At 41.1% G+C, this 12,307-nt stretch overlaps 1 protein-coding gene across 7 annotated transcripts in view; it reads left to right on the forward strand.

The window, feature by feature from the left end:
- LOC115574780 (thyroid hormone receptor alpha) overlaps nt 1-12,307 on the forward strand; it is a 107,585-nt gene that overhangs the window by 83,430 nt on the left and 11,848 nt on the right. For 4 of the 7 annotated variants that reach the window (XM_030406384.1, XM_030406382.1, XM_030406385.1 and 1 more), the window contains 5 exons: nt 13-74; nt 1,535-1,656; nt 4,516-4,663; nt 6,638-6,843; nt 10,052-10,198. In XM_030406384.1, coding sequence (XP_030262244.1) covers nt 13-74; nt 1,535-1,656; nt 4,516-4,663; nt 6,638-6,843; nt 10,052-10,198 — 685 coding nt within the window. Of the gene's footprint in view, nt 1-10; nt 75-1,534; nt 1,657-4,515; nt 4,664-6,637; nt 6,844-10,051; nt 10,199-12,307 lie in introns of all 7 variants that reach the window. The other 3 variants (XM_030406386.1, XM_030406388.1, XM_030406389.1) reach the window with 2 other exon arrangements.

The raw sequence follows: 12,307 nt of genomic DNA on the forward strand, positions 1-12,307 counted from the left end.
CCCCCCTCCCAGGTGGCCAAATGTGCCGAAGAGAAAGAGCAAGAATGGGCAGTGTTCGGTGAAGAGTATGTCTGGTAAGCATCTGTCGTCTTCGCCTTCACCTCCTCGTTTTGTTGTCACCCCCAAACAAGCGAGCGCGCTCAATTCAGAACAGGGTTCATACAAGACGTCCACTCTTTTGATGCGCTGGTTGAATTGGTCCGTGTTCGGTGTGCCCGTCCCTTCATAGCTGGCTCTCATGGACTCTGAATGGTTTCCTCTGTGTCATAACTACGGTAATCTACTTCTCATCATGTAATATTTATATTCTTTTCTTTCAGAGGCTTTGTTGAACACAGATTAGCTCACCAAGGTGACCAAATACTAAGCTTTAGAGATTTATTTGGGTAGAGCTGTAGACAGAACTCTTAAGGTACAAGACTGCATGCCTAATCAAATATGAAACAAACCATTACCCAATTGTCAGCTGAAAAATAAGCTTTGTGTTCCCATTTCACAGGTCCCATTAACCATTCTGAGAATTTTACAGGAGAAATCTTTTGTGAGTCATCCAAGTAGTAATAAAGTTCCTCCCTATAAGTGAAAAATTAGACATTTATCAAGCAATCTACCCCTTTCTTACAGCACCTTCTTTTCTTGTATGTATTTAATTATCTTACAAATACCCCTCATTGGTTTCAATAATATGAGAAGAGCCACTCAATAAATCCCATCGGCTGGTTTGCTCTTAGCGCTTTCGCTTTCCAGAAGCCTCTCAAGCAACTGTGATATGGTGCAGGGTCATGTGGGTGCCAAGGTATGCGTAGAGGTGGAAGGGATGCTCGGGCATTTCAACGAAAGTGCACAAAATGCATGTCTGTGATCCCCATAAAACTCTCTCGTTAGCAGTCTGTTGGAGCAGAAAGTCCTGTCTAAGCGTTCCTAGACGAGCTCTACAGCCCTCGTGCCACAACATAACAGCGCAGAGGTTAGAGTTCTACAGAAAATCCGATTATCTACTGTTCATATTGTGAGTGTTAGTTACAGGATCATGGGGCAGAGGGAAACTTCCTTTTCATCTAAATCAAAAGTCGAGATGAAAAGCATATTTTATGAATTGCAGGGATGTGACTGTGAAGCTGATAAGCCTGTATGTTTTCAGGTATGTGCTCGCAGAAAAGACTGCCAGTGTTTTATACTGTGTGCTCCATCCTGTATCACAGTCTCTTGGGGCCCTATGCACAGGAGCTTCTTTGAGGCCCCTGTGATAACACTCAGCCCCCTCCTCCCTCTCCTCCTCCACTCCCCCGTCCCTTCATCTTTTCCTCGCTTCCCTCGTCACCACCATTATTCTTCTCTTCCACTCCGGCCCCTCCCCCCCACCGTCCCTTCAAAATCATCCCCTTACCTCCTCATCCTCCACGTCCACGTCCACCCCACCTCACCTTCCTCCCTTGTACTCATTGGTCTCATTTGTCTTGTTCCATCCTGTTTTCCTTTTCAACCTCCTCCTCCACCTCCTCCTCCTCCTCCTCCTCCTCCTCCTCTCCTATAGCTCTTAGTGTCTCTGTTCCAGGTTACATCCCCAGCTACCTGGAAAAGGATGAGCCATGTGTGGTGTGCGGGGATAAAGCGACCGGCTACCACTACCGCTGCATCACGTGTGAGGGCTGCAAGGTACAGTAGGAAAAAAATCCTCCCTAATAAATGATCATTGAAACAGAGAGCAGAGCTTATCAAGCCCCGCAGTTCCCCACACGGTGAAGCCGTGTGCACGGGGCTGTAGTAAGAGCGATACTCCATGTAGAAATCATTTGAATTGTTGTGAGGTTTTTTTGACCTTCCAAAAGCAAAAAACATGTAAGAATTGGTTTTGTCTGACATATGCTAATGTAGCACATCTGGCTAACAAGCTTACAGAGGTAACTAACAGCATTGGAGCCTAGCAGACAGTCAGTTTCTCTAAGTGGACTTTTTACTTACCGTAGTTAGCCTATAAAATCCCAGCCATTGCCACCACTGCCTGACACATTTCATTGCACATTATTCTGTGGTGTTACAGATGACGCTGAGAGACTCTTTCACAAGGTTCTCATTTTAAAACAAGGGGCCGCAACCATGTTTTTAACCAGTTTGTTGACTTATAAGACAGCTAGCGACAACTGACCTGGACAGACACGATTTTGCTTATGCAGATCTCTTATCATTGAAGGCCATATCGTTTAAATAATGTGGCTCCGGCTCAACATAACTGCTGGCATGAGAAGTAATTTGGAATTACATCCTTGACATTTTGATTTATTCTGATGTTAGAGTCCATCCCTTCGAGCCTTGAGGCTAACCGTCACTGGCAGAATTTTCGGAAGCGTTGTCCGCTGTCACACGACAATATTCTCTTATCTTTTCAAGCACCATGTTGATTGTTTTAGCACAATATAGTCAAAGCTGGAGAGAAATGTGAGCAGTCTTCTAATCCCCTCGTGAGTTTGCCTTATGCAGGCTTTGTTAAACCCATGAAGCTGCGTGAATAGCTGACTAGGCATGTGCAGTGGTGGCGCTGAAGATCTGTAGAATACCGAACATCTGACTGAAAAGCTGGCTGGACCAAGTTTTTAATATGTGGAGCTCAGAGGACGCAGAGCGCGATCACACAGCTGGACGTGATCAGTTTCTGAAATGACACTTGCTTTCAAATGGCTTTATTGGTTAAATTATGCTGTACATATTAGTAGACCAAACATTTAAAATTCTCGCTTGCAACAATATTATGGTTAACAGAGGCCACAGCATTCTTAGATTATGAATATTTAGAGTCAATCTACTGTGTTGGAACAGAGGTCAAGCAACAAAAGGAGAGCCTTTACTAGGCTTCATATATTGTTGCCGCGGCAAATGGGTACAGCCCTTTGTATCCACTTGAATTAAATGCATTGGTTTGGATCGACTTATTTAATCAGGCAGTCCATTAACTTTTCTGAGTCCATCTCTCAACATTTTCTGACTTCCCGGCACTCAGCCGCAAACCTACTCCTCAGGGTGTGACTCATCCGATGTGAGTCTCATGAGTCACCATTTCACACATACATTCAAAAAGAGGAGCAGTGATTCCCTTGAACAGCTGGGCACTAAGCTGTAAAAGTAGCTAAATTTGCTAAATTAGCAATTGTGATTCAAACAGAAATGAATTGTTAATTTCATCAGCCGTAGATTAATACACATTTGGTGCCAGTATATGTGGGTTGGATTCAAAAGAGACCACAATTCATACCACCATTGTGTAAATATTTATGTATGCTTGTGTTTCCCTGTCCAGAATTTTTACATATATATATATATATATATATATATATATATATATATATATACATATATAGCTGCATATCAATTCTGGACAGGGAAACACAAGCATATTTACATATATACATTTTTATATATATATACACATATATATATATAAATATGTCTCTGAAATATAAGACTGGAGCCAGCACCCAGAGAGCTTACCTTAGCACAAATAATCAGATCTGAGCAGTTGGCAGTCAAGCAGTACAGACTCCAGGAAATTATTGATCCGAGCTAAGAAATCTTCTTTCTGAACAGCTTTCAATCATCTAGAAGCTAATTTTACTGCAATACTTTAAAGATATGATCTGAAGCAAACAGTGGCCCAGAAGAAAAATCTGTGGTATGTTTTCAACATTGTTGGCAGGGATGTTAAGTGAACTAAAACAGTCATTCCCATAGACAGGGGGGCACATGAATGCCAGCACCCCCACCAAGGTTCCGCAGCAGAACATCGCTTTGTGTGATGAGATGATCAATGTTGTTCACGTCACCTGTCAGTGGTTGTAATGCTGTGGCTGATCGGTGTAAATAGACATCATAATGTAATCATCAGTTCACTTTGTTCATTTTTGGATTTTTTTAACTACAATTCTTACTTGTTGCCCATTTAAAAGAAAAAATACATTTTGTTCCTAAATACGGTTTTGTTGTTTCAATACTATGTTATTATAAATTGAGCTGCTTCTGGATTAGGGAGTGACCATCCAGCAACTTATTTATGCAGCCTGATGTGATGTGACTCAGAGGGATGTTACAAACGTAAGAGCAACTTTTCTTGCCTGCAGTCATGATATTTCTCTGCTGCAAATCATTTTTGTCAACCTCTTTGTAAAATTCACAGTGGGATTTCTAATCAGACTGTTTCCTGACTGTCTTGTACAGAGCTCTTACTGAGAGACATTCAGTCTGCCACCACTTCATTACTTAGCCATTCTTGGCAAGCAAGATCCTGTCATGCAATCATCAGCCTGCCATGTGATATGACCCATTTAATGCACTTGTTTTATGCTAATTAAGACACAAGAACATTTAATTGGCGGATTTAATTTTGCGGTTATGGAATTGCGTGTCTCTCTCAATAACTGAATGCTCTTTCTGTCTCTGTTCCACTTTTGCTCCCTTATTTCCTTTCGTTTCTGCTGCCCCTCTCTTTGTCTTGTTGCCTCATCCTGTTTCCCTTCCTCTTCTCAGGGTTTCTTCCGCCGGACTATACAGAAGAACCTGCATCCAGCTTACTCATGTAAATATGAAGGCTGCTGCATCATCGACAAGATCACCCGCAACCAGTGCCAGCTGTGCCGCTTTAAGAAGTGCATCTCAGTGGGCATGGCAATGGACCGTGAGTTATTATAAGCTCATGTATTCTTAGTGTTCTTATCTTCAAAGTGTTTGCAAATAGACCCAACCTACTGCTACTGTCACTATGTAACTGTAGAAAACATATTCCTAGCACAAAGCAGAGAGCAATATTTTCAGCCATTTCAGAGACAGATTTCTGCACCACCTTGTGGTCTAATTACTTAAGGAGTAAAAAACCTGACATTCACCACAATGCACTTAAACTACATAACTTAAATTTCATTCATGGTTGCAGCAGTGGTCATTTCTGTGCTGAGAGCGGCATCACGAATCACTTCACAACCACAGTGTGACAAACATTGTTGAACCTGATGAAAGTACAATGTATACAGATAGCGAGACATCGAGTATAATACAACAAACTACATATGTCCAGAGCAAGATTTTGGCAATGTGGGTGAAGCCCTATTCAGAACTGTTGCACTCCTCTAATTCTGCTTTGCACCGTATACACAACAGTGTGTTCCGGCTTTTGTACAGCAATGTTTTTTGAGCAATACAAAACAGAAACCTTGGGTTTGTAAAATGTATTTTGTTCAAACTCCACCAACACAAATAACAGCTCTCCACAAAGCCTTAGAGTCCTTAGAATTCAGTGTTGCATCTGACATTTTACTTTGGATTCCTTTCAATATTTCACTGGATGTTCTGAATGTCATCCAGCTTAGTTCTAATAAGGTTGAATACCTAATAACATTTCTTTTAGAATTATCTCCTCCTCTTTTACAGCAATTTATTTTTCCTCTTTTACAGCTTTTTATTTTTCATAGCCACTCTAGCAGCATGGCTCCATGAATTGCAGTCAGTGATTGAAATATCTTAACATCTATAATTGTATTGCATAATACAATTATGCTCTGCGTTACTGAACTAGATTTTCTTTCTGCTGATGAAGGTTCTCAGTCATCTAGGTCATGAGTTTTAAGTGCTCTATTGTAAGCAACTGGGTGTGTTTCAGTTTCTTTAAGACGTTTCACTTCATCCAAGAGGCTTCTCCTGTTATAACTGGAGGATTTGCCAGCTTTTACACTCTGTATGGGAGTGTCCTCACAGAGTCAAGAGGGCCAGCTCCTCTGGTCAAGACTTTGCTCTCAACTTGCATTTAAAGGAGAAAAATCATTCCTTTGAGGACAACAATGTAAATAATATATTGGCCAGAGAAGACAGATGGTTTAAAAGAGGAGTAAAATAATCCATCTATGTCAAACAGGAACGGCCATCTTTGAACAGAGGAGGTAGACTACAACATTACAGATCACCCACCTACAGCGCAGTACTGAGTTTCCTCCCCAGACAGCTTAACAACCATTCACATCTGGGCTCACCTTATCCAAACAACCTACATGAAGGCCGGTTGGGTCAACAACCCACAAGTGGCCCTAGCGACTCTGAAACTCAGCTCACAAATTTCTATAATGACTCTGTAAGGACACTCCCACACCAAATTTTGAAAAACCTGCAACTCCCCTCCAGTGAGTTAGAACCAAAGAAGCCTTGGAGAGGCTGAAACGTCTTCAAGAAACTGAAACAAGTCCAGTTGCCTACAATACAGCACAATTACATTACCCATCCAACTACATGTCCCTGAATGCATTCAGATTTTTGTTTCCCTGCACTGAAGGCATCTAGCTGCTAGACATCATTTTACGCTAGATTTTGTCTAAATCTCATTTATCCATTTACAACAGTGGCACTGTGAGTGGTTGAAGCAATAATGTTAACAGTATCAGCTATTGATAGTATGTCTATTGTTTTTGCAACAAGAGACAAACAGCGACAAAAACACAAACAGGAGAACAACACAAACTTAAGAGAGCCTTTTACATTTCCCTCAGCAAAGAGAAAGCAAAAACAGATAGACACATTTTACATTTGTTGTTGAAGACCTGCTTGCCTCAGCTGTAGCCGTACTGCAATAAGTCACCTGAATATTCTCTCCCATCTCGCCGATCAGTGGTGTTGGACGAGTCAAAGCGCGTGGCCAAGCGGCGTCTGATCGAGGAGAATCGACAGAGGAGGAAGAGGGAGGAGATGGTGCGGACGTTGCAGACGAGGCCGGAGCCAAACACGGCAGAGTGGGAGCTGATCAGGATGGTAACCGAGGCCCACCGGCACACCAACGCCCAGGGCTCCAGCTGGAAACAGAAGCGCAAGTTCCTGGTAAGCTTTTTGTTTTGAGCAGACAGAATTAATTGTTTCTAATGTTTAAAAAAAAAAACTACTGGAAGTTAGTTATTGGGGTTTGGCCCACTGATTTGGTCCACTCTACAGCTTGGTCAACAACTGCAGCAGCAGCAAAGTCAGAGTCACACAGCCCATTGAGTATATCAAGGTACTTTGGATTTTAAACCCTTAATGATCTGATTTCCACAATTTGTGTGAAAAAAATCACACTTCTTTCTTGTGGTCCTAACTCAGTCGTAGCTGGACAATATGGAAATGATACACATATTGTTAGATTCATTGGACCTACTGATTCTAATTCTTCTCGTAACCTTTTGACATCCCAAATAAGCAACCATATATTTGGAAATGGAAAGAAAAGGGGTTCCTTGTAAGAGCAGTACTCACCTGAGAAACAACATATTTCCATTCATACGTTTCCCGTCAAAGCATTCCAGTGATCTGTACATCCATGAGTACACTGCCAACAGGGACTGCAAATAGCTAATTCTGCTTACTTCTGGTGGTGCCTGTTTACATGTAAACAAATAGACTAAAACAAAAGGGCTTAAGTGTTAGCCAACACATTTTTTTACTTTTTAACATACTAACATACTGGAAACTGAAGCGCTGAGGTGAAAAAACATACAGCAGGCTCAGCTTCCTGCAAAATTCCCTTTACCTAATCCATCTAATTCATGAAAGCCCAAAAATAAATCATAACCAAAGAAATGTTATCAATTATGTCATATTTCCATGAATGGGTATCTAAATGAGGATACTATGCTATAATCACACTCATTGAGTCCGTCAAAGTAGTTTATTTTTTTCTACTGTGTGGCTCACAAATCCCAAATGTTCCTCCAGCGGTGCGTTTAAAGTTGTTAAAATCAAGCTAACGCATGACAGAAAGTGACTTTGTTTCGTTTTGGAAAGATAAGTTTGGACAGCATGCCTTTTCATCAGCAACTCTCTCTCCGCCGTCCTACAGTATGCGATCGGTGGCACGTGCATGATGCATGTGTCTACAGCGCCAATGGTTACCTCAAGGCAAAGGTCAGATGACAGTTACTAGGCAACAGTTCCATAAAGGCAAAGGGAGGTTTATTGTCAAATACTCTTTTTGAAGGCCTGGCCCTCTGAAAAACTGCACAGTGGGGCAGCCTGTCCAAGGTGAACAGAGAACAGAAGAATGCCCAAAAAGAAAATAACAGATTTTGTGTTTGGGAACACAGCAGGCGAGACCAATCAGAGCTCAGAGTCTGTCTGTTGTTACAGCAACTTCACTGCTTCATACTTTCGATAAGCTGTGATCTCATGAAACCAAGCTTTTGACGGGTGAGATTAAAGGAAATACACACTTAGCATTTGTACATACTATAAATTGAGCCTGTCAAAACACGACTGATGTGATTAACCATCACCTTGTCTATGATACGTTGTGTATACGTTCCATTAATGAAACTATCCATACATTCATGAAATTAAATGGCACATGTTAGGATCCTCCTTAAACTGGGAATACGCACAAACATTTATGGTTTGTAAAAGTGGCATTTAACTATGTAAAGGGATGTGCAACAGAAATGTTGCTCGCCAGTTCAGCCACAGAAGAGCTCATCATGCATTGTAAATAGAACAGATTCCAACGATGTAAATCCAGTAGATCACGTTTTCAGATCTTGTGTCTTGATATTAAACAGACAGCTAGAGCTAGCTTTTTAATTCAATGTAAAGACTATGTCCTGCACATCTAAAGTTATGATGAAGTTAACACCAAAGCTTGGTAAAGCAATGTTGACGGTGTTTGATTAAAGAAAACATTTGGTCGATTAATCGGTTGTTGGCTTTGGCCACCAGTTATCCCTATATTGTGAATATAATAATAGTTATAAAATAATAAATTATGAATAGAAATATAAAATTCTACTAGTCCACACCAACAATAGCTCCTCTCCCCGACAGAAAACATTGCACCTGTAATGCCCCGTCAGTAGTCCCGCCTTTAATCTGTGACTTTGTTACAACACGCTATGTCACCATGTCACATATTTGCATAATTCATGCCTGGCGGCTAGTTTAGCACTTCAGAACTGATTTAACACAGCCAGTATGTTATTGTTGAAGAAGCTGGGTCAGGAATGTATGAGCTGACGGATCATAGGAGACTGAGTATTTGGAGAGGGGGGTCCTTAGATAGACTGGAGCTAAAACAGAGAATTACAGGCAGAGGGGGGAGGCCAGCACTGCCGCACTCGACACAATGAGAAAACAGAATTTTTTTGAACATCAAAAACTTGTCAACCTCTCGAAGAGGTTGACAAGTTTTTGATGTTCAAAAAAATTCTGTTTAACCCAAAAATAATCCTAACATCCTGCTGATGACCGCCAAGTATTCCTCTAGTCATTAATAAAGTATCCCTGATGATGCGTTGCCTAAAGCTGCTTCCTGTCTGTTAAAGCTCTCAAGATCCCATGTTATCAAAACAGGATCGGCTGCACGTCTGTCAGTGTTACCTCCCAGTCTGTTAGATAATGTCTTACCTCAGTGCTCCCTGGTGCCAAATCCACTGTAGCACAGATAAGCTGCTCTAATTGGAGGATGTCAACTGCCTTTCAATTAGACAGAGGACGATTCGTGTGCATTTCTGATCACATTAAGCTGTAACATGCAAGGCCCCGAATGCATCACAACAATATTCAAATCAATAAACTACGTGTCATAGATTCATACTGATATTCCAATAGTATGCCATTATCACTACAATCTTCAAAACTGACTCCATTTGTCCATATTGTACTGCAGCATGGCTCGTGGAATCATCCTTACATTACCCTGCTAAACTCACATGACGTTTTCCTCAAATACAGACTAGAAAAATAATCTCTAATTTACACTACACTCCTGTCTGCCAATATCTTTTTTAGACCAGTCGTGTTTAATTGGTTTCATATGAGTCTCCACATTGCAACAGTCTGCATGCTGTGCTTTTTACAAGTCTGTTAACCTTTTAGAATTTCAGGGGTTCTATTAGTCCGTGTTCCCATCCACCCTCATCTGATAATCAAAGCTCAAAGGTCAACTCACAAGACATCTGACCTTTTGAATATAGTCTTCTTTCAGCAAGCCGTTGGAAATATTATTATTTCCTTCTGACATTTTAGTCTGAAAGGTTCACTCACACATATGATGTCTTGTCTCTAGTCGGATGATATCGGCCAGGGTCCGGTGGTGCCCACCTCCGAGGGAGATAAGGTGGACCTGGAAGCCTTCAGCGAGTTCACCAAGATCATGACTCCTGCAATCACACGTGTCGTCGACTTCGCCAAGAAATTGCCCATGTTCTCTGAGGTAGGTTCAGTGGGTGTGTGTGTGTTTAAATCTGTTCTAACACTCAAACATATCTGTGGGTTTCTGTCTATCATCAGCCTTAGTAAAGTTATGAAAAAAAAACAATTGTGGATGCTTTCATCCAGACTGCTTCACAGCATCATGAGTGCTTCCAGTTTTGGCATAAGTGGTCTTTGAAGGCGCTCAGTCCCAGAGCTGGCTTTGCTGTCCCTTACATTTAAATCACACCGTCTCCTCTGCACTGTAGCAGCTCATTCATCAGGCCCTACCAAATCTGAATGTCAAATGACCACTTACTTAACCTCTACTCTAACTGCCAAGTCCTACCTTTACAACTGTACAGCAGGAATAACAGTATGACAAAGCAGTGTGCAGAGGGCTGCAGTAAGAGTGATAAGGTTTTTGGATAGTGGCATCCTTTGCAAATCCACAAGATAAAAGTACAAGGGAGATATTAAACAGTGTGTTTGACATGCCTTGCAAACTTACCTACAGAAGTAGTGTTACCAAGTGTTACTTGCAGGGAAAGGAGCACGTCATAAACGTATTTGCTTCACAGGTTAAGTTAGAATAAAAGACAGAAAGCAGTCAACTTGGAAATAAAAAGTTGTGACTTTGAGCACAGCCTCTTTTTGAAGTTTAACTGACATTTAGTTGCTTCACCTCATTAACTCCAGACCTGTCTCATGAACACTGTTAACCCACTAACGCCAGTGTTCACCTATAAGGTCTGCTGATTTAGAGCTTCCCCTTTCTGCAGCCTTTGTCATGCTGCTCGTCATCCTCCCACCTCTCTCTCTCTCTTGAGGATGTGATGACTCACCAGTCTCTGATTTTGCTCTGCTCTCTAGAGAAATGAAACGCGTGAGAGTGTGTGTGTCCTGGACTGAGTTCCACCTTACTGAGCATGGTCATCATGTATATTGTAGGGGCTTCCCGGTTACATAATGTTTGGCAGTGGATTGTTTTCGAAAATAAAAATGACACCCCTTCTTCTGCAAGGAAGCACTCCAAGATAATTATTTTTCAGGGCTGAAGAAAAGCTATGACACAGCATTCTACAGTGCATTTCAAAGGTTGATTTTGACAAATCCGTACAGTCCACCAGTCAAAATAGAAAGAAAAATACCTTTCATCAGAGTATAAATAAATGATATAAATTTCCATCATGTGTAACATAAGCCATTAACAGGTAAAGTAAAAAAATGTAGATCATCTTGTTACAAATGAATGTTCTGCTGGAAATCTTGGGTCCTAGCATTCATTTGACACGGTTGCAAACCAAGAACAAATCCTCCTGGCAACAGCGCTCTCCAAAGAAAGTGCAGACTACCCCGACCTCCCGTGAATGGGACAGTGAGCCATGCCACACTGTATTAACTGCCCAGGAATGGCCCAAGTATTATGGCAAGGAGGGTTAGGTAATGAAGATAAAAGTGTATTAGGACCCCCAAGAGTCCAATATGGCATTGGCACAGGTCTCTCTTTATATATTCTCTCTTACTGGGGACCTGAAATTATAAGAGGTCACATTCATTAAAAAATAAAAAGAAGTAGAAGGGGAGAAAAAAGGTTTTAAAAAAAAAAAAAAAAAGAAACATGCCTAAAAGAATGAAAGAAAAAGAAATCAAGAGAACCAAATTAACGCAAGGAGGGTTAGGGTTAGGGTTAGACCTGTTTTGGTGGCACACTTAATTTAAAGTCATTTATTGACATTTGGCCACTTGGGGGCAGGCCAGCAAGCTATAAATGCAACATTAACATAATATCTCTTATAAACTTGTTATTGCTAACAAATTAGCAAACGCAGTGTATTCACAAATCCAGTAACAATAGCATTTTTCATCTCAGCAGCTTTAAATCTTTGGGGTTTTTTGGGGAACTGTAACATGTAATATAACATGTGTTGCAGGCCATTACAGAAACGTTGTTGGTACATACATTCATTGTTGTAACACAAACAATCCTGTGCCAAGCTAGAATAGTTCAGAGTTTGCGTTGAATCTAAACGTCTTTTTTAAGCCATCGTTTTCTTCACTTTACAAAAATGGATGAGAACAGTCTTTATATTATTTTGACCGCTCATGTTCATTTAGTTTCCTGTCGTAT

This window comes from Sparus aurata, chromosome 23 (assembly GCF_900880675.1).
Source record: "Sparus aurata chromosome 23, fSpaAur1.1, whole genome shotgun sequence".
In the NCBI taxonomy this organism is placed as follows: domain Eukaryota; kingdom Metazoa; phylum Chordata; class Actinopteri; order Spariformes; family Sparidae; genus Sparus; species Sparus aurata.